Source organism: Citrus clementina, unplaced genomic scaffold (assembly GCF_000493195.1).
Source record: "Citrus clementina cultivar Clemenules unplaced genomic scaffold, Citrus_clementina_v1.0 scaffold_2, whole genome shotgun sequence".
NCBI lineage: Eukaryota > Viridiplantae > Streptophyta > Magnoliopsida > Sapindales > Rutaceae > Citrus > Citrus x clementina.
The window spans coordinates 29,478,539-29,505,837 of NW_006262688.1; the positions used below are offsets into that span (position 1 = coordinate 29,478,539).

Sequence of the window (27,299 nt, forward strand, 5' to 3'; positions counted from 1 at the left end):
GATCTTTTTTTTTTTTTAGTTTTGTTTTTGAGAAAAAAAAAAAAACAACCAAATTCGTAGCAAAGCCCAACTGCCCAATAGTAAAGAGTTGTAGCGCAATGTCTATCACATGCAGCTGGGACCCAAAACTCCGAAAATTTCAAACCAATCAAACGGTGCCACCTCCAAAATCCAATCACAGCACACAAACTTGAAAAATGTCGAAACATTTTTTTTTAAAAAAATATATTGAGGCAACGCAAAAAGGCAAGTCGCTTCACACTTTTTCGATTTGTTTCAAATCATTTCAACTCCCTCCGTCACGATCTACATACATATCAGTCTCCCTAAACGTCGTCGTTCTACTCGCTAAGTCAAAGCTTATTTTCGTTTCCTTCGTTTCTGTTCGAGGGTTTCCTGCGAGTTGGCAAATTGTGTAAATTACGTCAACATGAAGCTGTTCAATTTCCTGGCTCTGGAGTGATTAGGGTTTCTTTTCTGCAGCTAATTTGGGGGGCTATTGTTGACTTCATCCAGTGGGAAATTCTGTTGTATGAAGAGTTAGGGTTTCCTTTTATTGCTATTTTGGAAGTTTATGCATCTAATTTCAAATTTCTTCCGGATACCATTGGAATTTTAGGGGTTTGGTGGTCAATTCATTCTATAGATAGTTAGGGTTTCTTTCGTTGAACTTGCAAGTGTTTGCCTTTTTTCATGGTATTTATGTATTGGGAAGCTTATACGAGTTTCAAATTTAGTGTTTGTAGTTAAATTAGGGCTTTTTTGGGTACTTATTTCAGCTACCAGTGTGAATTTTGGTGCATGAAAGCTAGGACTTCTCTGGGTCTGGGGTGAGAAATGTTTTATTCACAGTTTATTTTGGCCAAGAAAGGGCCTTTAGGAACTATATGGATAGCTGCCCACTTGGAGAGGAAACTCCGAAAGAACCAGGTGGCTGATACCGATATTGGCGTCTCTGTAGGTTAGTAATATTTATCATTTTATTTTTAAATTTGAAGGTCTCCTCACTTTTTACTTTTCTTATTGCTGAAGTAATAATTAAAAACTTCAAGTTCTTGAATTTTTTGTTGGTATTTCTTTTATCCACATAGTCTTACTGAGTGCATCTGGACTTGGCTAAGCTAAATTATTGGAACTTTTTAGTGGTTGGATTTTTTGTATTGAAATTAAGATGTTGAAGACATGTACCATGGAAAATTTTCTATTTTTTATAAGGATGAGATGGAAATTTTGTGTGGTTTCTGTATGAAACACCATCTACCGAAGGCCCAAGTGATTTTTACTTTTTCACAACAATTTATAAGATAACAAGAAGAAAAAAGTCAATCAGATGTATTCTTAGTTAGTTTTTTGTCCCTTCCGTGAAACTTCTGCTGCTCTATATGTGCAATGATGTTTGTTTTTGCTCTAATTGGAGCCTGTGTTGCAAGTTCAGTCTCTTTTGTTATATTATGTATTCATTTCTCAAAGCTCTTGTCTATTTATACGGTGCACTGCTGTTGGCTTCTTCCCGTTATACTTATTAGTTTTAATTTTCATTTGCATCTGTATATTGTAACACAATCAAATTATAGAGAAAAGAACATGGCATTGTCTGGCTACTACATTTTTAGATATAAGGAAGTAACTTTCTTGTACAATATAAAAAAAAAAAAATGGATAATCAGTATTTCAGGATGGTCAAAGTTGTAAAAAAAAAGTATTCTGGTTGAAGTTGTGCATATTTAATGAACTTAGATTATCTGAGTATCACAAACTTAGAAGGTTGATCTTTGAAATAGTAGATGCCTGGTAGCATTGTTGTAAGTGTGCAATATATATTCAGATACACATCTATTGGTTCAATATGTCCAGATCTACACTCATTAATATACTTTGTCTTGTGTTTCTTATTAAGAAAAAAGAATCATTGCATCAAGTTTTAAATCAATGTTATGCACCAATGACTGCGCTGCAGTTGAGATGGCTTTAGGCTTAATTATTTTCCAGATTGGACCTATGGGTTGAAATCTTCAATTTGCTCCTGTATCCTTCATTTGCCTTTGTCAATCCATCACTCTCGTCTAATTGCCTCTTGACACTAGGTGCTTTTGGCATTCATTGAAGTTATAATTTCTTCTCTGTTGATGTGCACTTGAGCTTATCCTCCTGGAACTTCAGGGAGGGAAATCACTTTTTGGGACCATTTGTATTTATCAGTAACGGGTTTGATGCGATGATAAGACAATAATGTCATTAATTATGCCTAATCTGCCATTTATTGGTGATTGTCACATCCGATCTTAGTTATCCAAGAAAAGAAAGCCATTTAATGTTTCACATTTTTGTTTCAAATTTCAATTCTACTTCTTTGAACATCTTTATTGTCCTTGTTTCTATTTGCAAACTATCATCTAAGTTCATCTAACATAGAATGAATTTTGTCCATTTGAGCAGACTCTATCCTATTTCCGGATGTGCCTATTGCACTTCGTTTGTCCAGCCATCTGTTGCTTGGTGTAGTGAGGATATATTCTCGAAAGGTGAATTACCTTTTTGATGATTGCAGTGAGGCTTTGCTTAAGATAAAGCAAGCTTTTCGCTCCACTGCCGTTGATTTACCACCAGAAGAATCAACTGCCCCGTATCACTCAATCACCTTACCAGAGACTTTTGATCTTGATGATTTTGAGCTGCCAGATAATGACATTTTTCAGGGGTTAGTTCCAAAATTTTCTCTTTAATTTACTCTTAGTTTTTGTGTTTTCCATCGATCTAAAACATAGCTATTGAACCGTAGTCACAAGACACAAGTTTTTTGACAGGGCTTGCCCAGGAGGTGTTATAAATCCATGTTTAAACCATTCCTATTGAGAGACTTGTATTTAAAATGTAATACTGATCGTGCCAGCATTACTTCTGGGCGCCTTTTCTGGATTTTTGGCAGATATTTTGACTAGTAACTGATGTATTTACTTCCCACTTTATCTGATTGATGTTATAATGGGTGGCATATTGATAAATCATACTTGTGGTAAATTTATGTCATGCTGCATTCTTGGAATATCTTATTAACTTCTAATTGGTTCTGCAGTAACTATGTCGATCATCACGTCAGTACAAGGGAGCAAATCACTCTTCAAGATACCATGGATGGCATGGCATACTCCACATCACAATTTGGATTGGATGGTAAGGACTTATGCATGTCATCAACTGGGTTGGATTGATGGTTAACCATTTAGTAAACTTTTTATTTTTTATTATTTTATTGATTATTTTGTTGATTGTTTTTAGAACGTTTTGGTGATGGTGATGCTTCCCAAATGGGTTTGGACCTTGATGAGGTAATTATTTTGTATACTTCATCTATTGTTGGAAATCTTCTTCTTAACTGAGTTCAGATGTTATAAATAGTCTGATAGATGTGGCTGAATTCACAATTGCATCCCTTCTTATGATACAATGATGAACAGCCATATTAAGTTGTTTGCACGCGATTCCTTTGACTTAACATTTTGTATTTTTCATCCTTTTCTATTTTCTTCTGTGGAGTGATGGATTTATATTTTTATCAGACTTTTCTACCCACAATAGTAGTTGTATCTTGCAGTTGATAATTTTTTCTTGTTAGCTGTGCTCCTTCACCCCATCCATGGTTTTTTTAATTTTTCTCTAAAAAGAAGAGTGCTGGTTGTTTTTCTTCTTGCGCTAAAATGTTGTTTGGAATATTTGGATTTTTTTTTTCCCGTGTTGGCCATATTTTAATTCTTTTTCTTTTATTAATCACTAACAGGACCTGTTATTAGACAAGGGTACTGCTGCAGGGCATGGAGTTTCAGAGTAAGCTCCTTATATCTATGGCATCACTCTTTGTCTCCATCAGTCACCCTTTTGTTTGTATACCTGATTTTATGATTATTGTTGTGAATTATTTGTGTCTGGGCATTGCCATTTGGTTTTATTCTTGATAACGCCTTTCTAAATGATTGATATTTTACTTATCATTCCTGCTTTCTATTTTCAATGTTATAGAAATGTAGTTGATTTTATTGTTTGTTGTAGACAAAGCTGTCATTTATAACATCTAAATTGTTCTAATTCATTACATCAGGGACTGTAATTGTTTAGGTTGACTCAGCTGTAAGAATAACCTTTCTGATTTGTGAATTTTGCTTCCAGACGCTCAATACAATTTTAAATTTCCTGTTGCCTGTTGTATTTGTAGAGTCCATGGCTGTTTGGTTTAGCCCATTTAGATGAGAGTTTATCAAGGTTTCAGATTTGTCATGTGTTTGATTTAGGATTTGAAAAGAGTGATGGCTTGAATAGCTCAATTGTGAAGTACAGGCATATTCTTGTGATAGATTGGTTATTACTTAATTGGTTGCAGGGACAGCGGTAGAATCTATTGTCTGAGGGGGCCAGTTTATGCAAACAAGAACTACTAGGGACCAAATTATATAGAAAAAGGCTAATTTAAAGTTTTAATTTTGTAAAAGTACATATTATTTCCGTATTGTATTATAAAATATTTCCACCTTTAATTGCATGTTGTTGTGGTGGCTTAAGATGCTGATTTATTCTAAAATGTTTAGAACATTGAATGTTCTGATGTAGCTTATTGTCTAATTGCAGTGCTGATCCTCAGGGATCTGTCAAACCGACGACACATTGGGAACGAGATAATATAAGTGAGCGGATGAGTGAAATTTCTGAAGAAAGAACAGTGAATGATGGTGCAAATCAGGTTGATTTCAATGTTTTGATAGATGATGGCCAAGTTTCATTTTCATCAATTTCTTGCATGTGTATTTGTAGTTGGTTATGCTTTATTGTGGTATCATCGCTATATCTTTCCTTGTGAACAGCTTGAAAGAGTTGGTTTGGATGCTGAACCCATTGAGTATGCGGAGGCACCTTCGACTCCTGGATTGGTGCAAGAGCCAAACTTGTCTAGTGGTCAGAAAGCTCTGGCCAGTTATGATCACTTTGAATCAGAAGATCAAAATTCAAATGAATTGATGGCTACAGAGAGCAGAGTAAATGATCTAAGTAATTCTGATTGTCACAATGGGGATGGCCACACTGCTGATTGGCCTTTGCACAAGGATTCTAATCATGATACCGTACAGTGCATGCTCCCTGAGGAGAATGGCTATCATGTCAGAGATGCAGCAGTCAAACAAGCAGAATCACTTGGTGAGTCTGTTAAATCTATGCCTTTTGTACCAGATGGTTCAGAAGGGACCATTAATCCACTAGATGGTTCAAAAAGATTTAAAAATCTGCAAAATGTTCCATGCATGCTGTCTGGGGAATCCCAACAAGTCAACTCAGACAAAACTGCCGCATCCCTTAATTGCACTAATGTCACCTGTGATATGCAAGACCTGAATCCTGAAACTTGTCTGGGTAGCACCGATATGCCTGTATCAGAAGACTGTCTGGCTGATTATCAAGCGTCAAATAAGAAAAAGTCTCATAATGATGCTGAGGTTTCTGATAATGCTGCAGGATCAGGCTCGCTTGTGGTTGTTGATGCAGATATTCATGCTTGTCTGGACGCTAAGGATCCCAAGACATCGAACAATGATGTTGCTCATGAAGAGACGGCATCTGTTAGTATTAACGTGCTAAAACCATGCAGCTACCATGTGAGTGAACCTCATATGTCATCTCCTGGACATGATAATTCAGTGGCTCAGAACTTGCAGCCTCTGGGTGTTGAACTACACTCATCAGAAAGATCTAAAATGAATCAGGCTTCTGTTGATGTGGAAGGTCTGTATGGTAAATTTTATGCATGTATTGATGCAAGTTACTGGCATTCATGAGGTTTTAAATTACTGATTTGAACATCCACTTTTCTATAGGTGAAGAGTGCTATCTGACAGACGTTATGCAATCTGAGAAAAGTCAGATATCAGGGCCTTCTGTATGTGGAGATATTCAAGAAGATAACAGAACATTAGATGAGCCGTTGGACAATGCAACTGCCAGTAATAATGAATTAAAAAAGTTAAATAATTCCATTACTTCTGATTTGCCTGCACCAGAAAAGCTACTGTCTGTACCAGAGGGCCTTCTCGACAAACCAAATGATTTGATAGTCGAGTCTACACCAGAAAAAGAAGTCTTAGCTGGGAGTGGTGGGGTTGATGCTGGAAACAAACTTAATTCTGGAAAAAAGCGAAGTTACACAGAGAGTACAATAACAGTGGAGAGTTTAAATTCATCCGAATCCTTTGGGGTGGACAGAACTAAGAGAAATTCAGAGTTTATCCCTGATGATGATGATTTGTTGTCATCAATTTTAGGTATCAAAACTGTTTCTTTGTTGATTACAGAAAATATAAAAATATGCATTTCTGGTGTATTATGACTTAGAAGATTCTTGAGGTGTATTGGCATGTATGTTATCCTTCTATAAAAATGTGTTAATCGCTGAATTGATTTTACTATTGTTTGCTTCAGTGGGAAGGAAATCTTCTGTTCTCAAAATGAAGCCCACGCCACCTGTCCGTGAAGTTGCATCCAGAAAGCGTGCCCGATCTGCATCCCAGACTAATGCTTTGAAGAGGAAGGTTCTTATGGATGATACCATGGTTTTGCACGGCGAGTATGTTCTCATTTGCAAGTTTGTTGCGTTCTATATTTTATCAAGCTTATCAACTAACCGCTAGCTCCAGCTTCTTCTCTTCAATTAAGTTTATCATCATTTGAATTGTGAACTTGTTTTAGCGAAATTATTTTTTCCTGTTGGGGCAGTATAGAAAAATTAGGTCTCTTTCCTTCACCTTCTTGTATAGCAGAGTGCTTCCCTGATTTATGATGACGGCTTTGCTATTTGAGCTGTAGTGTACCACTCTATTGGTTATATTAGCTTAGGAGAGATCTGATTGGGCTTTGTTTTACTACGTCGCTCAAGTAACTGTGGGGTGTTCTCATTCCAATTTATTTATTTTTTTTTATGGTGCAATCAATCTAAGCATGCTTGTTCTCATCTATTTTTCCTATGAATTCTTGTTTATGCTAGACCCACATCTTATAATTAATCGCTGATCTGTTTTCCTGCTATGCCTTCTGCAGTGTAATACGTCAACAGTTGACAAATACTGAAGACATACGTCGCATACGGAAAAAAGCTCCTTGCACTGGCCCTGAAATTTTGATGATTCAGATGCAGTTTTTGGAGGATGATATTTTTAATGAACCCATATTTACTGGTGAGTTATTGTGTCAAAGTTTGAGTGAATCTGGCTTGCCGCCTTCTTCTGTAATTGAAGTAATATGATCTTTATTTGTTTTTTTCCCTTTCCTCCTTTTGATATTAGATTCTCTCTCTCTCTCTCTCTCTACCTCACCGTCTCTCCAGTTGCCATGTGTTAGGTGTTAGTTGATTTTATTTTCGTAATTAATTTGTTAATCTTACGTCACCTATTAGCGAATAACACATCAGATGCCAGTCACTTGGGATACAAACTCTGTGTCCTAGCTATGCCATTTAACCTCCACTGAGTTACCATCTCTTCAACCTAATGACAATCACATATCCCTCTTGTAACATGGGGAATCTGATTTTGGTGGTGTGATATTAATCTAGGCAGAAGTTCTTGTGGAATATCAACTCCCCAATTATATTTATACATCATTGTGTCGAATTGGTCTTCACTTTGATGGTACTAATTTGTACATGGTTTTCAAGGGACTTTTAACATCTCCATTATAACTAAATGGTTTGCCTTTGGTTAATCTTTCAGGTATGTCAGCTGAACTAACGAGTGTGCACTGTGAAACACATGATCTAAGCAAAATCAGTATTTCTGAAACCGACAAAGATCATGGTTCTTCTGAAATTGCAAATGATATTGGGTGCTCTATAGCACCTAATGTAATTGAAGGTGGAAAGCAAGGGAGCAAAGAACCTGTGGCTCTCAGAAATAATGGCGATACGCAACCTGCTGAGACTTCTATCCAGACTGAGAGCCATCAAGGCATTGACCATCAATTTGGTGCTCAAAATACTGATGCTCAAGGGCATATAAATTCTGATACTGATGTAGTTAAAACAGTGCAAAATGAACCTTTGGCTGAATTAAATGAAATGGACGTTGACAGAGGAAATGTTGAAGTTGCTGAGGAGGCTACTTGCTCTGTGAATCATGGGTTTGGAACATCATCTCAGACTGACGTTGCTTCTGCAGAAGTTTGCAACCAGCCAACTGGAGATAAAACAAACGCTGCAGATGCTTCTCTGCTGGTGGATACCGTGTGCTTGACCCCTGAGCTGAAGGTGGATGCACAACCTGTTGAAGTGGGCACGTCTGTAGCAAAAATGGACAATGCAAAAGGTGTTGAAGACACAGAAGTTATAGACCGAAACATTGAAGATATTGTTGCAGTTGAAACAGAAGCAAAAGGAACGGATGGGGTCTTGGTGGAGGAAGGCAAAGTTGGTGTATCTGTTGAAAATGGAGCTGATGTTGAAACAGATCGTTCAGTACTTACTGACGCAGTGAATACTCAAGAAGGTGTATCTCTAGAAACTGGAGGGTACAATGAGCTGGCTGCTGCAAATGGTGACAATAGTAGGCTAGAGGTTATGAATGAGGATGGACCACTGGCTGGGGACTGGGGTCCCAATGGGAAGGACCCGACCTCTAACCATATGTTTAGTGAAGAACCGGTAATAGATTCTACAAATCCAGTTGAACTTGGTGGAGACACAATTAATGTTTCATTGGATGATGGAAAAAGTCAAGTTGATTTACGGAGCCCGATGGATGATGGAAGAATGGTAAGTGGTGTAAGTTGGATCGTCGATCTACTTCTTATTTTTGGATATGCTTGTAAAGTGTTTGCATTTGTTTTGCGGGCTTTCCTTTTTCTCTTCAAACTTGCATGATGAAGATTCCCATAATATTTGTCTTCTATGTTCGCATTTTTTCTGTATTTTATTTATTATATATATAAAGGATAAAACTGGGAAGCATCTAACCAAGTGCCCTAAATACCATCTTCCATGGTTTGTGTTGTTTCCTGGTCTCTTGTACGGTTGCATGTATGATCCTTCCTGCTTGAAGTGACAGTAATATATGTGCATGCTTTTGTAGTATCACAATATACCTTCATTTGTACTCTCTGTTCCTAGTATGAAATGAAATTTCCTGTTAACTATGTATTAGGTTGCTTTGTGACTGAAATCATTAGAATTGATCCTGGTTGGTTTCCCGTGGGATTGACACTCTTTAATTAAGTTTTGTTTTCCCAAATTTGTTGCTAATATATACCAATCTTCTTACTTAATCCTGCGATGTATATTACAATAGACAGTAATACAGATTGAGTTGTTGGGACAAACTAAAATTATGAGATAAAGGGAGTATTGGCTTTCTGTTCTGTTATTCCAGTGATGTCACTTGGGAGAAAAATTAGAGGGAGATTAGCAATTTCTAGAATGTATGAGTTTGCTTTTTGTTGATGTAACAATTGCTTTGGTACTGATAATTGGTACTCTTGTTAGAATTGAGTAGGCCCATACAGAATTTTTGAGGCATGCCTTGATTACTTTTTGCTCTATGCTGCAGGAAATTGAAGAAGTAACTATTGGCAATGATACAGGTTTGCTTCTTATTCTCTGCTGTTTTCTGGATTGTTTTTTGTTTTGTGACATATTATTAAAGCTAAATCTCCCCATGAAATGTTTCGGAAGGAATTACTTAAAAAGTCTGAAACTTCTTGTCTGGGTACTTTTTTACATCCTTTTAAATCAATCTTATAGCTTACTAATGTCTGAGTCCAATGGTTAGCTGGCCTTTTATATCTTTTTAAGGTTTTCATTCTGTGTGGTACCTGAGAAGCTTCATTTTCCATTGGGGAAAGGAAATAACTTCTAATTTCTGATAGACATGCCTGTGGATGTGCTAATGTTGGAAATGTGTTTTGGGATTGTGAGAGTGCAGTTCCTTGTGATTGTAAATTAAAAATGCTTCTTCTGTATGTTTGTGCTCTGGAGTCCGTTGGTTAATTTCGTTTTTCATTTTTTCTTTTCCAGAATTTTTGAATGTAAATGATGATGAAGTAGCTGAAGATTATGATGATGGTGATGGGTGTCCTGAGGATGCTCGTGTTCTTGAGAATAGTGGATGGTCTTCCCGCACCAGGTGTGTATGCTTCATGTGCATGGTTTGTTTTCCCAGTGTGTAACATATTACAAAAGTGTGTTTTTTTTTTTTTTTAAATAGAAAGGGAAAAAAGACAGTAACCATCATTACTATTGAAGAATATTTCCTACCCTGTTGTTTGGTCTCTCTCTCTCTCTCCAGTTCAAAATATTTATATGGAAAAATATTTCTTGGTCGCTCATTGCCTCCCTTGCCCATTCTCCATCCCCCCCGCTCTCCATAGCGAGCTTTTTCTCCCTTAGAATTGGTGTCAAATTAATTGTTTGAGAAGTGATAGTTAGTGTCAGAAAAACACTTGACCGTGGTTCAACTGATAGTTAAGTGTCCAAAAATTGTAATTAACATCAAGGCATGCGAAGTAAACACTATCAAAACTACAAACATAACAACTAACACTAATACAAGTTTTTGTAATTGGATTAATATGATGGGGATTTAAACACAAGACTACTTAAATCAACCTGCTTTTGATAGCATGTTAGTATTTAACCTCAAATAGTTATATATGTTCCCTCTGGGTCTGTAGTTATATATGTTCCCTCTAGTCTTGTTAAAGATGATTGGATAGATTAGTTCCTACGTTGGGGTTGACAATTTTGTTCTGCCTGCAATTTTAATAATGCAACTAGTTGATGATCGTTTTTCGTCTTGCTTTGATTTTTTCAGGAAGTGGCTTTATTCTTACAATTGCTGATACTCTTTGTTGTAGGGCTGTTTCCAAGTATTTGCAAACTTTATTTGTTAGGGAACCTGTACAAGGAAGGAAGGTTCTTGCTCTGGACCATCTATTAGTGGGTAAAACTCGAAAGGAAGCATCAAGGATGTTTTTTGAAACTCTGGTATGTCGATCGAAATTTTAATGGATTGAAATTGTGCTTGATCTTCTTGTTGGATAGACATATAAGAAAGTAACATACTTGTATGCTGACATCACATTTCACCCCTTTTTATTAACTCTTTTTTTTTGGGTTTGGGGGGGGGGGTGTTAATGTCAAATAGTGGTTAAAATTTTCCAGAACTGGTGGTTTCTGCAGCTCGTGTGGTCACCACATAGCTAATTCAAGCCTCTTCTTATTTCCTGACGTTTGCCTGCCTTGTTGAGTGTTGCATCTTAATGATATTATTCATTTTTCTTGAACTTCTGTTTGTCAATGAATTCTGTCTGGCAAATTTTCATCTCCTTTATGGCGTCACAACAAGTTTATATGCTAGTAAAAACTTGAAATGGTCCATAGCTTAATAAAAAATTATGCCAAATGTCAGGTTCTCAAAACAAAGGATTACATCCACGTAGAACAGGCAAGGCCTTTGGACAACATTAATATAAAGCCTGGAGCAAAACTCATGAAAGCGGACTTCTGATTCCTCACACATAGGAAAAAGCAGATACTTTTGGAAAGATTTATGTAGTTGGTAGTTTGGCTGACGCTTGATCTGGATCAGATATGATCTCTTCATCACTGGATTCTTTTTTTTTTTTTTTTCTTCTCACTTTGGTCTAAATTATCTCCTTATTTAGTTCATGTAATTGGTAGGTTTAACAGCAGGATCAAGCGGGACAGATTATAAAGTTGATTGTAGCAAGTGTTGTAATGGATCATTATTATATGTATATATATGTGTATAATATTACTAGTTTTAATTGAAGATGATAATTATTTGTTTATCGACTTACACAGTTTATGCTTGTATTTCCTGCTGGCTCTAATAAAAAGATCTGTTCTGTATTTATTAAATTATATTTTAACAGGGGAATTTACTTTGTATTCTGTGATGGTGTAACATTGTTGATGGATCTTTAGTTATGATACTGGTTAAGAAATTTAAACGAAAAATAAGGAATGTGGCGTAACATAGTAAAATCAGTTTATATAGTTTCTCTTCTATTAAGAAATATTTGCTCGCAATCTTTTCAATAGGACCTATGATTACATTAAAATGAGACTAAGATTACATAAAATTAGACTAAAGAATACCTTATGTCTATCAAATAAGGGCCCGTTTGGTAGCATTTTTTAACCATTGTTTTCATTTTTGTTTTCATAATACAAACGTAATATATGTTTGGTGAGATGGATTCAAAAAACAAATCACAAAAAAACAAATTCAGATCCAGTGTTATAACTACAAACATGAAAACGTGTTTAACATGTTTCCTAAATATTACAAACTAAACTCAAAAATAGATTAAGAAACAAAACCCATTCTCTTTGGCAGCAACCCTCTCCCCCCTCTCATCGTTCTCGATCTGGTCAACCCCCCCCCCCCCCCCCCACGGCCATCCTCGATCTAGTCACGGCAGCAATGCTTTCTCCTTTTCTCCCTCCAACAACATTTTCTCTGCCGCCGCTGCAACTTCGTCTCTACCGCGGCTGTCCTTTGGTGTGTCGTTCTCTCTCTGTCGTGGCCGTTGCCACAAAATACGAACGCCGGCCTGCCCAGTTCCAAATGACAGCCCAGTTCCAGGGCTGCTCACAACTGGGATCAAAGATGTCACATCTCGCACCTTACCAAAGTTGAAGCGAAAATGATTGGAATTGCCGGAATCACCATTTGAGCTTTCATCAGATGAATTCTCATCCTTCGACTTGCCAAGCTGAAATGGAGGGAACAGTCCAGCTTTCTTGGCAAACACACTGAATCTTGGGTTCTTGACGATGAGCCTTGAACGAGGTGTTGTATTGAGCAGAAATGAATTGGAGGAAGTAAGCGTTGGGGCCATGAATTTTGGATATACAAACAGAGGATAACAATCAGAATGACACTCTCCTTCTTCGATGCAGTTGCAGTTAAGTGTTTTGTTGTATATACAACAAATCTTTGGATTGCGTACAATCGAATTTGGCATTCATTGGGTTTTAATTTGCTTGGGAATCTTTGTTATGTGAGTTGCTGAACGTGTAATGTAATTTTCCTGCTAGTGCTGATGATTATTGATATTGTGGAATTTATGATTGAAAGTGGAGGAGTGGATTGGTGAGTCAATGTGAAGTAGTTTTTTTTTTTTTTTCTTTTGGCAGAGCAAATATTGTTTTTGGAAAGCAGTTAAACAGCTTCTAATTCCGTGTCTAATGTGTTTTCAGAATGAATATTCTAAAAAAAATAAAATTGGCACATACTTCACAAAAAGTTGTTCCAAGAAGATGTGTAATTGGATTTACATTTATTGCTGTGTTTGGGAGCATTGAATCAGAACCTTGGAATTGGAAATTGAAACTGCAAATGCTATATAAAATAATTTTGCACGAGCAAGTTTCATGTTAAATTGCACTAACTCTAGTTCATACCATGCATGCTTTCAGTTTATTATCAGACTTTTTTTTAATTAATGTTAATTCTAAAATTTTATCATCATGTAATTTTTTAATAATAAATTTATTTATTATTAAAAAATTATTTTATGACTACAAATATAATGTAAATACTTAGTAAAAACTATTTTTGAAAAAAAATTACCAAACGCATATTTTTTGTTTTATCATTTTCAACTGTGTCTACCAAACGCATATTCTTATTTTCAGTTTTAAAATATAGGATACATAAAATGATACCAGACGTATATTTAAATTCAAAATACAGCAACTGCAAAACACCATTTTCATTTTCATTTTTATTCTCAAAAAATACAAATTCAGAAACAATACCAAACGAGCCCTAAGCCACCACTTTTCAGAAAAAAAAAAAAAAAAGCCACCAGGTAAATGCTAAATAGTGATTAAACAAACATGAAAACAGATGTAATTGTGGATCCATCGTTTAAGCCGATTGTAGTAGAGACTGCAAACACTTTGGGCATTCTGCTGCCAGCACACATGTACCCAACCCAAATCATTGAACATTCTGGAACTGTTTCTCAACAGAGCTAAACAACTGAAATATCCAAGAATGAAGGCAAACAACTCCAAAGCATAAAAGTTTTAGAAAGTCAAATTAACACGCAGGATAAAATTTCTTTTTACGAAAACCACAGCCGGCCACAGGTCTATTTGGGAAATCAATCGAGGGCGAGGTAATTTTGTAAGCTACATTTAACATGATGAAATAATAAAGGCTCCTGGCATTGCTATAAGTGCTCACTCTTCTTTGCCATTTTTCTCTTCATTGCCTTTCAAGAACCGCATGAACCAATAAGCAGAAGATTTTGGGTGCCGAACTAGCCCGTTCTTGTAATCAACATAAACCAAACCAAAACGTTTGGTATATCCTTGCGCCCACTCAAAATTGTCCAGTAATGACCATACGAAGTAGCCCCTCACATCTGCCCCATCCCTGCACATATAAACAGATAAAACAATAAGTAGAATTACCCCCAACAACAATTGCACATTTGATAACATACAAACTACTTACACAAGGGAGGAAGCCTGAAATTTTTTTTAAAAAATGATATAGACATAAACCAGTTATTTAACTCACTTGATTGCCTGGGCAACTGCAGAAAGGTATCCCTTAAAATACCTAACTCTCAGTTTGTCATCTAGCATCTCATGGAGTGGGGAACTGTCATTCTCTTCATCATCCATACCTTATACAAGGAGGTCAATAAGTACTCAGTGGAAATGAAAGAAAGCCAATACACACATAATATGGTTTAGTATGATCAATGTTTTACTAGCTTGAGTACAGCTGACACATGCGATAATTACATTTCAGATTCAAAGTACAAATTCCCGACTTTGAGATCTCCACCGGTGAAGAAATAATCAGTGTGTTCATACATGTTATTTCCTTCATCAAATCCCATCATTAATCATTTGGAACTATTTTTTCATTTTTCATTGATTCGATTTAAAAACTGAAATTGCAAACCTATTATTAGTATTACTTCAACGGAAAAGTTTATGCACATACCATTTTCTGTAACATATATCGGTGGGTTATTGTATGTTTTAGCTATGTAATTAAGAACCTTCCGAAGGCCCCATGGAACAACATAAAGCCATTCGGATGCTGCCTGCATTCATAAAATCTTTCAGCACAATGAAAACCACCTATAAGATTAGTGAGAGCAAAGTAGAGAGAGAGAGAGTTAGAGCTGGACCTTCTCACCGATTACCTCGCCTCCTTCCCATTCGACTGATAAGAAGCAAAAAATTAATTAAAAAAATATTAAATTTGCCATGAAAACTCAATAAATAGCTTGCTACAGTTATACCAAGTCTCTCCATCTCTTGTGCTTCATAGAAACTGCCTTCCTCCGGGCTTTTTGTTGCATGAGCAATAAACCTTGAAGTATAGTGGTTTAGGCCAACAAAGTCCAGTGAGTTCCTTACCAACTCCTTATCTTTCTGCATGAACTTGGGAAGCTGATCTCCTAAATTGTTGCGCATAACTTCTGGATAGTCTCCATAATATATTGGATGCAAGTACCTATATGGAAAACGGAGTGAAAGGGTTCCAAAATAATAAAAACAGACATTTTCTAAAATAAATATACCGATATGAACCATCTGCCTATCACAGAAAAAACTGCAGCTGGTTTGGGTGGATAAGACCTAGCACCAACAGCTGCCAAGCACTACATGAGTGTGGTTTGAAGATATGGAAATGAATATGCTAGCCTTAAGCCACAGAACCAGCTTATGCAACCATAAAACTTGTTTTTTCCAGCAAGTATTTCCTCCATCAGAAGGGTTTAGCAAGGAGTTATTCCTTCATGTTTACTTCTTAGTAGAGTACCGCATACTAAAACATATAATTAGGCTGTGTTGCAGCAATCTATAAATTCATAGATAATTAGAGTGTGAATATGGTGTGAAATATACAATATACAGGCAGTATGACCGATCACAATCATAACAGTAGATTCTACATTGTGCCATGGTTCAAGCCTTCACATTCCATGCATTTTAATGATGAGCAACATATTCAAGAGGTTAGTTTGAAAAGTAAACTTTCTCTTTCGTTCATAATCAACTAGTGCGGACCTGTGAACATCTAATGATTAACTTCACAATCCAAGAGAGACTCCAGTTATATGGAGCTCTCACGTTTGACTGCAACTGAAAAGTTATGAGAATCATTTTCAGATCAACTCTGAGGATGCTTTATTTGTCATGCACATTTTTGTATTTGAATAGCATGACCTCTGTGCATGCAAGAGAGAGAGAGATAAAAGACGAACACATTTTCATATAATAACATTACCACCAAAGATTCACAAAATCCGACAGTGAATGAGTTTTTTTTTTTTTTAAAAGGAAAACAAAACGGAGATGTGCCACCAGCTCAAATATAAATATTTGCATTGTAAAAAAGAAGAGATGGAATGATTTGCAATTTAAAGAATCAGACTTGGCGAAATATAAGTTTTATTTTTGCACCAAATTATCCAAACAACACCATTAATTAACTAATTCAAGGAAATAACATTTACTGAGTATTTCAAGCAGTACCATCCAATCTGGAAATCAAGGCGCCTTGCTGCTGCAGATTTATCTTCAATTTTATCTGAATTAGCCTCAGCCCATTCACAATCTACCACCAACCCTATGTTTCCCCCTTGCTTATCCTGGAACAGTAAGTAGTGCAGTAACAAAATGTCATAAATCTAATTATCGAGATTAACAGAAAATTATTTCTTTCCAAGGAGGTACTAATGAAACTTTCATTAGTTCATCACTTATATTCATGCGTAGAAAATCTATATCCAATGAACACAGATGTATTAGAGCATAGCTAGTGAAGAGCCAGTTGTAACAATAGTGGATTTGGCAATCCTGGGACCATCATGAACTATACCGAAGATAAGGAAACTTTGCTGTTCCTAAATTAAACAATGCAATGTCAAATTGGTACTGTGATCACTAATTATTCTGGATTTCCAATTGTTTTTTTGTGTGGAAAAATGTAGGACTAGAGGTATTCTTTAAGGTCCTGACCTAAAAGCAATGCAGCCAAAACTCAAGCGACAAAAATCATATCTACGTATACCTTATACTTTCTTTGGTATAATGAAAATGCTGCAGCATGGGCCAAGATCTGGTGGTGAGCAACCAAATATGGCTCTGTTGATGAATGCTGATGTCTTCCAGGAGCAAATATCCCAGTACAATACCCATTAACCGCAGTTTGTAGGGGCTCATTTATTGTAATCCAATTCTTTACTCTATCGCCAAAACTTGCAAAGCAAGTATCTGCATAAATTTCAAAATATTTTCTGGAGATTTCCCAGACATAAAGCCACAAGGATCATTAATCAGTAATAAATGGAATTCCATAATGGTTGTTAACATATGCAAATCTTATAAGGCACCAAACCAATTAAAATAAATTAGCAAGGAACTTTTCCTCATCGAATAATTGAGACAGAGAGTTGTGGAACACACAATACCATAAATTACAATGGATTACTACATTCTCACCCCCAAAAAGGCCATGATAGAAATTGATTACAAGACAAGTAATAAATGACTCATTTTGTTATATGAAAAGGAGCTGAAATTTGAAAAAAAAATTGTAGAATCAAAGTATTTGCAACTGGAGAATTTAATGGTGGCATAATACTTACACTATTTCCTTATTTAACCACCCACCCATTGACTCATGAAGATGCAAAGGAAGATCCCAATGGTACAATGTTACATAAGGCTGAATACCTACGAAAACAAAGATATTTAATATGTATAGCTGCTGCAACTGGAAGGGAATCAAATTGTTTCATACCCTTTTGAAGAAGAGCATCAATGATATTGTTGTAGAAAGTGATCCCTTCCATGTTTATTTTGGTTCCTAAACCATCTGCAAAAGCAGAAAACAAAGTACATCAAGTCCGTTTGTAATAATCGTTAAGCAAGCAACATCATAGGTATTTATTACTCAATAGAATGCACAGTGTATGTAAGCTTCATCCCAAAGTAATAGTTAAAGTTTCTTCATAGAGGAAAAAAAATTGAAATTAGTAGGAGGGCATACCAGGGAAGATGCGAGACCATGATATGGAAAACCTATAAGCATCAAATCCCAACTTTGCTATGAGGTCGATATCTTCCTGTTTATCACCAACTCAGTTTAGAAGCTAATATTGGACGGTTAAATAACTTAACAACAATAACAAATCTGATATGCACTGATAATGTCCAAATTAAACATCTTTCAGCTTAGAAGCTAATATTGGACGGTTAAATAACTTAACAACAATAACAAATCTGAGATGCACTGATAAAGTCCAAATTAAACATCTTTCAGCTTCAAAAGATGTCTCCACAAAAAGTTTGGAATTAAAGGCCACTTTTCAGTTATCTCAGTCCATCATAGAGAAAGGAACAGCAAAACAGGCTATTATTCAGATAATTATAATCAAGACAAAGATAAGAATACTCTTCAAAGGAAAGTCGTGACATAGATATACAAAAACAGATAGTTTTGCTCACAGGCCCCTCCCCACCCTAAAATATCCTGATGGCAGAAGAATCAAACAGATTTAGAAGTTTGCAGAAATAAACATCACGGCTATTAACTTTAGTACTGACCTTGTATCTATGATAATGATCCACCGCCACATCACCATTGCTTTTGTCAATAATTTTACCTAATAAAAGAAAATAGGAAAAGCAAACTAAATTTAATAGCCAAGCTAAAAATCATATTTGATCAAATTGATTGGAGTGAAATGGATAAAATGCCAAAAGCTTATGTTAACTTTAATATTCAAAGTCCAATAACCAGGCTCAACTTCAACTATGACCACATTGATTGAGGGGAAATGGATTAATTATATGAAAAGATTGTTCACGTTAAATAAAAGGGGGGGAAAAAAGAGAAAGGGAGAAAAAGGAAAAAAGATCTGAAACCTTCAGTGTGTGTAAAATCATCCCATATGCTAGCACCTCTATTACCCTCTTCGCAGGCTCCTTCAATCTGTAAATAAGCAAAAAGACAAACTTTAACTTGAAATGTTTATAGTAAACTCTTTGGGGTGTACCAAGAGGTCTATAGGGGCATGTATTATAAGATGTCCTTAATGATTCTTTTCATAAGAAAATTTAGACATTCATAAGCTGCAACAAGAGCAAATATATACTCTAGTCTCTTTCTATTGTCTCTTATTGATTGTTTCCTTTTGTTATACAATTTCCAAATCATAAACTCGTGTATATCTCACCAAATCACATGTATATCTTTTAATATATCAAGTATAAATTGTAGGTTACAGCAATGTAGCTAATTCTGGCAAACAGATACAAATATAAAATAAATATTGGAGCCGCTAGCAATTAAGAAAAATAAGTCTATATTTATACCCTTGAATTACAGGGCATAACCACTCACTCAAAAATACATTACCAAAAAGGGAAAAAAATTGTTCTGTAAAAGAACTAGTACAGACCACAGATAACCAGATTAAAGAACATTAGATTTCTAACAAATGAAACTAACGTGTGCATGCATTGCAAAGATAAATGTTTTGACAAAAAAAAAGAAAAAAAATTGGAAAAAAAAAAAGCAGATAAGAACAGGAGAAATGAACCTCATTATGTGCATGCAAACCAGAAAAAGGAAAGCGAAATGAAATACCCAGAGCATAAATTGAAAGAATTGAATAAGGAACGGACCTGATAGGCAGAAGTGGCAACTCCAAAGACAAAGTTTGGAGGGAAATGAGTTTTAGACACATTTGTTGGTTCAACTTGTTCATATTCCTTCAACAACTCCTCTTTCTTCACCATTTTTGTTTCCTTCTCCCTCAAAATCAATCTACGCAAGGTGATCAGTTGCAACACAACAGAGTAAATAGGCGCGTGATATTAATGTGTGTGTGTGTGTGTGTGTATATAGATACATACACGTGTGTGTGTGCGCATTAGAAGTTGTGCTGATAACGGTACCTCAACTCTGTCGTAACAGACAAAGAACAGAATTTTCAAAGAGTGTGACTCGTAAGTGGTAAAATTAACAAGGGTAATTTTTAAAAATCTATCAAGAGGTTTGGGCTTGTTGTAAGTAGATGGTGAGAATTTATTTATTTATAAAAAGTCTTTTACCATTAGTTAATTTTAATATTGACCGTTAGTTGATTATGCAAAGATAATATTGCCCTTAACAATAGTTTGTAAACTGACATAACTAAAAAAAAAATTAAAATTATTGGAGCGAAAAACAAAAATTTTATTTTTTGACAATTTTATCTTTGTCAATTCTAAAGATTTACAATATCATAGGTAAAAATTATGACTATTTCATTTTCAAGTTTTTAATTTTATCTTTCTTATAGGAACTTTAAGGAAATATCAATAATTTAAAGAGAATTTTTTAAGTTTTTAATTTTATCTTTTTTGTAGGAACTTTAAGAAAATATCAATAATTTAAAGAGGGTAAAATAGCAAATAATTTTAGTTTTTTTTTAGTTATTTCCGTCTATAAAATATTGTTAAGAATAATATTATCTTTGCACAGTCAACTAACGGTCAATGTTAAAATTAATTGACGGTAGAGAATTTTTTACAAATAAACAAATTCTCGCTATCTACTTGGAACAAACCCAAACCTCAGGAGAGGTTTTTAAAAATTACCCAATTAACAAACATAACACTATATCTAATTTGCTTTTCTCTTTTTTTTTTATTTGGGTTTTTTGGTTCTTTTGGAATTCATTTCAAGACAAATTCATGTCAATTACTAATTACTATATGAAGGAGATTAAAAATTTCCCAATATAACATTAAAAACTCGTCCAACCAATAATTTTTCTAGAATGGTTTAGAATTAAAAAAAAAATAAGAAGGCTAGAGAATTATTATTACCTTTTGATATTTATTTTAGTTTTCGGTTTTTATTCAAAAATAAATAAATCTTTGTCTTCTAGTGTTCTCATAAATTACAATAGTATCATTATTGGTGAATATTTTCGTAGGCATAGGCATACATATTGAAGAGGAGACAATGCTGGCCCATTTGTGTCAAATGGCAAGAGTGGTTCACAATTTTAATTTTGAACTTTTTTTTTTCTAAGAGAAATTATCTGTTCTAGACTTCTAGTAAGCTTGTAAAATTTTTAAAGAATAAAATAATATTTTTAAGGGAAAAAAAAAAAAAAGGGCATTGAAACCCCGTTGAACCGGCAAAGGAGGGAGATTGGAAGGATAATTCTTGAAAGTATTTAAATGTAAGTTATTTAATAAAATCATTATATGGGGTTGATTATTTAAGTTAAAAAAGATGGGAAGTAACATGAAAATCTTGACTTTAAGGTGAGTGGCATGTGCGAGATTAGCAAAATCTTACCACTATTGCCGCTGCTTTTGGCTTTGAGTGTGACAGGCATAGCGAAATCCCCCTTCAGCATAATCAATTTGCAGTCTAGTGATCTCCACGTGTCCCCATCAGAACGTTTCCTCGGAAATGACAAGCGGATTTTTTATGGGAGATGATGCGACTTGTGGGAGCACTATGCCAAGTGTCTATTCTTTTGTCCATTCCATATTTCAAAGTAAAATTGATTGACCCACCAACTAGTTTTAATAATACACGGTCGAAAAGACCGTGTTTAGTTAATTATGTTTAAAGTAATAATAATTATCGTTTTACCCACCAGTGGAAAGAAGTTCATGTTTCCTCAAGAGCATTTGTTGCCCTTGAGAAAATATCTTTGCTCCAAATATTGGACAAATTCGGTTTATATATTGAGCCCATAAAATGACATGTCACCACTCTCTCTCAATATATATATATATATATATATAATAGAATTTTAATAATTTAAAATTTAAAATACTTAAATCACACAATTTATATGTTTTCTTGCACGTTTTTATACTTTAAAATTTCAGATTGGAACATATATATATATATATATATATATAAGATTAGACTATTTGAGGGTCTAGTAAGTTTTTTTTAAGTGAAATTCATAACTTTTACCACTTATCATGGATTATTCTTAATTACATACCATTTGTTATCATAAACTATATTTATCATGAAAACAATACATAATTAAATAAGCAAAACGCAAGAGTAAGCTAGATCATATTAACTTCTTGTTCATGGTATTGGTTGTTGTCATAATCCAAGAATAATCTTAATTAATTATTTATCTCTTCTTTCAACTAATGTTCATTTGTTTATTTAATATTAACAAACTTTATTTTTTATTTTCAGATTTTTCATCTGACTAATTTATTTTTTTTTTGAATGTCTTATGTCGTTTAAATGAGATTGTTGTATTTATTTCATGAACAGTGATGAGATAAATATATTAGATGATGCATAGAGATGGAAGACAAGCGAAATGCCATGGAATCCTTTGGAACTTCTGATGCGGTGGGTGGAAATATTATTTGCTCATAGATGCGTACTTGCTTTTATGTATCTGTTCTTCTTGAATCTCGATCAATTTTCTGAATTGAAATGAAGAGTGCAAGTTACAAAGACATTCTTTAAAGAGAGCTCTTAGTCTTGGAGGGCGTTATTGCCATTGATAGTGCATTCCAGAATTACATACTTTATTATTTTGTCTGATTCCTCAACTTCATGTGAACAGCATGCAGCATTGGCCGCCTTTGATCTTCTTAAAAGTTAAAACCAACATGTTTCATCCAAACCTTATCAAAAGCTCTCACATAATCAGATTCCCCTTTCTTTTTTAGCTCACAAGGTTATATTAATCTTTCTACATATTTCTAAAAATATCTAGTCGCAGATTAAAGTTGTATTCTATTAGTAACATCACAAAGATTAACTTGTAAATCACATGGGTTGATCGCAACAACAATGCATCACCAGATCAATAATCAAGTCTTCGGAGGATCTTGGACTCAAAATGTGCACAATGGAAACGAAACAAAGTTTTTCTTATCAAAAAGAATCAGAATAAAAACAATGATGCATATTTTGCTATGCAAAGTTTTTCCTGCTGGTACAGAAAGTATTCAAATCATTAGCAAGATCGAATAGATGCAGCAGAATTAGTAAATAAATCATCTACGAGCATAATGTCAAAAAGGTCCATATTTGGAGTAAAGATGACAATAACCTTTAGATGCTAGTTGTTACAGCACGTTGAGTCTGAAAGCAGCATAATATAAGCCAAGTTTAAATATCTTTTATCAACAATAAAATAAGATTAGAGTTATCAAGGAGATCAAAAAATGTTGGCTACTCACTATGCACATCCATATGCAGAAAGTGCAAGCTGCAAATAAAAAAAGTACATCATCTCTCTGTTCACATGCCCGCAAAAATTTAGTTTGTCCTGCCTTATTCTGTGGCCTGACAAACCATATCTTCTTGACTTCATAATCACTTAAACAAAGAAATATGTTATAAACTAATTCCACATATTCAGCTGTAGATAGGCACTAATTAGCTAAACCACAGGTCCATGAATACCTGACTTTGCACCATTTGAATGGTCCAAAAGTAAACATAAAAGGGATATCACTATAAATGAAAGAAAAGGTAATGATGATATTGAAGAAGCACTTAAAGAGTTGGCTCCAGCAATGGATCCTAGTCCATGTGGCAAGAGACAATTGACTCAATTGAATTGAGTAACATTACATCAATAATTGGAGTAATGCAGCAGACCACTAATGTTCAAAATATAAGCCAAAAACCAGCTATTCACTGTGATCATTCCCATGGGTCCTCCTTCACCCTGAATCTAACAAGCTAATGAATGGTTCAGACGAAAATAGTACAAAAAAATATAGAAGAATGAAACCAACTCACTGGGTCCACTGAAAACAGCACTCAAGTTCAATCAACTGTTAGTTTAAGTGTATATGAGTTTATGTAATGGAAGAAAATAAAGCTTCGAGAGATAGAGATTGATAAATTACTATCTCAGGATAAAAGGAACAGTAAATACCAATTCTTCTTCTAACCTCAACTAGGATGTTACGGGCACTAGAATGAATCTCTTTTGACAAACATTGGATAGGAATGAAGTGGGTTGCTGAAAGTTCCCACCAAAAGCAGATGATGGTATATATATATTATAAGAAAAATAGAGATGTGGCTTTAAAAGAAGAAAAATAATTAATGATGAGCATATTAGACTTAAAGCCTCTCTAACAACCTAAAAGATAGCAAAAGTAAAAATATAAAAAATTAAGCCTCTCCAGAACTCTTTCTTTATGACAGTTCAGCCATCAAACTTAAGTCTATTAAGCAATAATTAACATATCAATAAGGTGAAATGACAAAAATTAATTAAGCCATCCAACAAAAAGCCGAGCACATTAGGAAGAACCACAACATCAAGTAGACATTAATAACACTAAATTCCTTTAAAAAAAAAAAGGAGGATGGTTCGAGAAATGTAAACAAGAGAAGCATTCTTGATTTCAATGAGAGGACACAGTTAACATAATTACAATGGTGGTGAATTTGCCAACAGGCTGTTTCAATCATTATACATGTAATTGATTCATAAGACTTGTGTAATGACAACAAATCCCGTCCCTCTTTTATCAAATCAACTTCCTAATACATCAAGAAAGAACAAAGAACTACCAAGAAAGTTCAGTTTGATAAACTACCCGGATCTAATTCTCTTCTGGCTGGCTTTACCATCAGATCTTAATGCAGCCGCCGATTCCCCTTCAGATGAGGATTCAACTGATCTGGCGAAAGAGCTTGAGAGATCGGCGTAGAGACTGACAACTCTTCTGATGTTGTTGTTCAGCTCTTTGATCAAACCAACATTTCGTGTCAAGTTATCGGGGACCTTTGATTCATGGTTTTGGTTAATCTCATTGATTAGCAACCTGTTTTGGTCCAAAATGTCTTGAACTTGCCCGAAACTCTTGCGAAATGTTTGCAAGACTTTGCCATCCACTTGTGTGCCGTTACCAATGCCTGAGAATATATCCCCTTCCATTTCAGTTTTCACTTCCTTAACAGTTTCCAGCAGTCCTGTTCCTGCATCAAAGACTCAAAGTCAGCATTGATTCTAGCCAACTGAGGGTTAAAAAAGAAAAAAAATTTATGGGAGCCCATCATTCTTCTTACAATTAAAAAACTCAAAATGCAAAAGCTCATCATTTGGACATCAATTCAGCATTATTATGGGACCATAGTGATTAAATTTGAAACCCTCCACCAGATTGAGTCTAATCCAAGAACTTCACTTTCATGAATTGATGACTCTATTTTATATGCTTTCCCTACTATTTTTTTTTCTCAGCAACCAAACAGAGAATCAGCAGAAGTGCATAAGAGACAATGAAATGGGATTGTTCTGTGTACAAAAAAGCAGACACTTTTCCCCAAAAAAGATACCTTTTTTTTTTTTTTTTTTTTCATTTGATGTTCTCAAAAAGTGCCCAAATTTCCGAGGACCAGAAAATAAGTGAAAGGAAAACACTTTTCTGTTGCAGAAAACAATGTGCTGCGAATCGATACATCAGTGAGAAAGATCTATGTTATGCCTCAAAATGGAAAACCAAAAGCAAGTCTTTTCCAAAAGTATCAAAGATTTTCCAGGAAACAACTATAAAAGCCCAAACACACGCAAAAAAAAAAAAAGAATTATAAGGTAAGAAGAATCAAAGTACATAAACAAACATGAACAATTCACTGAACTTAGCATAATCAAAATTTTAATTCCAAAACTAAGACATGCCCATCAGACTATGAAACCATAGCAATAGAAAGAAAAAGAAAAAAAAATCTCTAGTGGGATTCTTGGCCTTTTCTTGATCACTCACCTTGGAACGGCAGCAGGAAAAGTGGATGAAGAAGAAGAACAGACGAAGGATTTTCTGAAGAAAACAATGGGAATTATGAGCAATAATGAAGATAAAAGAGAGAATGTCAAGATTTGTGTGGAGAGAAACGGTACAATTCCTGGCTTGTTTTTAAGGATTAATTTTATAGATTACACCTTCATATTTTGGTTTATTGTTAATTCTACCCCCAATAGTTTTGTGATTCATCAACGTCACCCTAGACTGACGGACTGTTACCGTTAGCGTCTGGCATCTCTAGTCAAGCTTATAGTTGACCGCTCTTGATCAGTGAAAGTTCTAATGTGCCCCTCATGCTATCACTGATCCTATAAAAGCACATATCTATCATACCCAATAATTTTTTTAATAATGATTTATTCTCATTTTGTACTAATTAAAACAAGAAAGGAGATCGAGATATTAAAACTTGTCTGAAATGAACATACATTCAAAGGAAGAAAATGATAATATATTTGTTCGTACAACTTTCATCGAACAAAAACTTGCCATCATTACAAAAATGATGTGCGCTCTTCTCGCTTGTAAACTTATAGCATATTTGTAATCAGATAATGTTGATTTACATTTATTACTTTGTCGAAAAAATATAATACATAATAAATATCACGTAAGCCTAAACAATTTAATAATTCATTTTTAACGAATATCCCATAAACTACTGTATAACTAATTTATTATTATAATAATTTAACGGGTAAATGCTAATTAACAAGGTTCTTCCTTCCAAGCTTGTGTGCGGTAGTCACAGCTCAACCGGTAAGCATTGCTCTAAAAATGACCCCCTAGAGACCCGTGATCTTTTTTTAAAAATTATATGATACTATTAATTAAATCTCAACTTATATTTTACGAGATTATTGTTATATTTATAATTAAATAATTATTGAAATCAATTTATAATAAATTTTGTATAACACTATTTAAATTTTATTTTTTTAATATTCGAGAGATATCTATTTCACTTACATTTAAAAAAAAATTACTTCCCTTCGATATCCACTTCACTCACACTTTAAAAAAGAGAAGATTGCTTTCAATCGTAATTAAAGAAAAAAAATTAAAATCTCAGTAATATGACTAGAGGGTAAGTGATGGACCCATAATTTTTTTCAATGTATTAAATTATCTTGTATTTAAAGATCATATTAGACCCCGACTAATTCATATTCGAGCTTAATAGAACCATGTAAAACTCTCTCGGATAAATATTGAAAAGTAGGATAAAACTGTGGTGCAACTGTGGTACCGTGCCACAGTTGCACCCAACCGTTGGATTCCCACTTATTCAAGTGGACCCTACGCATTTGAGTGGATCCAACGGCTGGTGGAACTGTGGCACGGTACCACCCGTTGCACTGTAGCCTGACCCTGAAAAGTAACTATATTTTTAGTCTAACTCTAGGATTAAACTGTGGTGCAACTGTGGTATCGTGCCACA

General features: G+C 34.7%; 3 protein-coding genes across 5 annotated transcripts; 1 reads left to right on the plus strand and 2 right to left on the minus strand.

Moving 5' to 3' along the window:
• The first annotated feature begins 230 nt into the window (after positions 1 to 230).
• On the plus strand, positions 231 to 11,832 carry LOC18050363 (sister chromatid cohesion 1 protein 4). Of its 3 annotated transcripts, XM_024191947.1 has the most exons (16): positions 232 to 961; positions 2,437 to 2,698; positions 3,074 to 3,171; positions 3,277 to 3,326; positions 3,776 to 3,822; positions 4,618 to 4,729; positions 4,851 to 5,181; positions 5,497 to 5,763; positions 5,856 to 6,299; positions 6,457 to 6,601; positions 7,072 to 7,208; positions 7,743 to 8,779; positions 9,570 to 9,603; positions 10,037 to 10,145; positions 10,876 to 11,005; positions 11,430 to 11,832. In XM_024191947.1, the coding sequence occupies exons 1-16, from the start codon at positions 838 to 840 to the stop codon at positions 11,526 to 11,528; spliced, it is 3,426 nt and encodes a 1,141-aa protein (XP_024047715.1). In that variant the 5' UTR covers positions 232 to 837; the 3' UTR covers positions 11,529 to 11,832. The 3 variants fall into 3 exon arrangements, with proteins under 3 accessions (XP_024047716.1, XP_024047715.1, XP_006448531.1); XM_006448468.2 differs by having other exon boundaries at positions 4,851 to 5,763; XM_024191948.1 differs by lacking the exons at positions 9,570 to 9,603; positions 10,876 to 11,005; positions 11,430 to 11,832 and having other exon boundaries at positions 231 to 961; positions 4,851 to 5,763; positions 10,037 to 10,130.
• Positions 11,833 to 14,081: 2,249 nt separating this feature from the next.
• Positions 14,082 to 19,894, minus strand: LOC18050365 (beta-glucosidase 42). Its single transcript, XM_006448472.2, has 13 exons — positions 19,721 to 19,894; positions 18,959 to 19,025; positions 18,638 to 18,696; positions 18,081 to 18,156; positions 17,832 to 17,906; positions 17,677 to 17,764; positions 17,100 to 17,325; positions 16,562 to 16,677; positions 15,322 to 15,536; positions 15,208 to 15,242; positions 15,018 to 15,120; positions 14,583 to 14,691; positions 14,082 to 14,435 (listed from the first exon to the last, which is right to left on the minus strand). Exons 1-13 carry the CDS (start codon positions 19,832 to 19,834, stop codon positions 14,240 to 14,242), a joined length of 1,479 nt encoding a protein of 492 aa, XP_006448535.1. The 5' UTR covers positions 19,835 to 19,894; the 3' UTR covers positions 14,082 to 14,239.
• Positions 19,895 to 24,430: 4,536 nt separating this feature from the next.
• LOC18050366 (protein ELF4-LIKE 4) lies at positions 24,431 to 25,959 on the minus strand. The gene is made up of 2 exons (XM_006448476.2): positions 25,820 to 25,959; positions 24,431 to 25,031 (listed from the first exon to the last, which is right to left on the minus strand). Exon 2 carries the CDS (start codon positions 24,988 to 24,990, stop codon positions 24,646 to 24,648), a length of 345 nt encoding a protein of 114 aa, XP_006448539.1. The 5' UTR covers positions 24,991 to 25,031; positions 25,820 to 25,959; the 3' UTR covers positions 24,431 to 24,645.
• Positions 25,960 to 27,299: the final 1,340 nt, after the last annotated feature.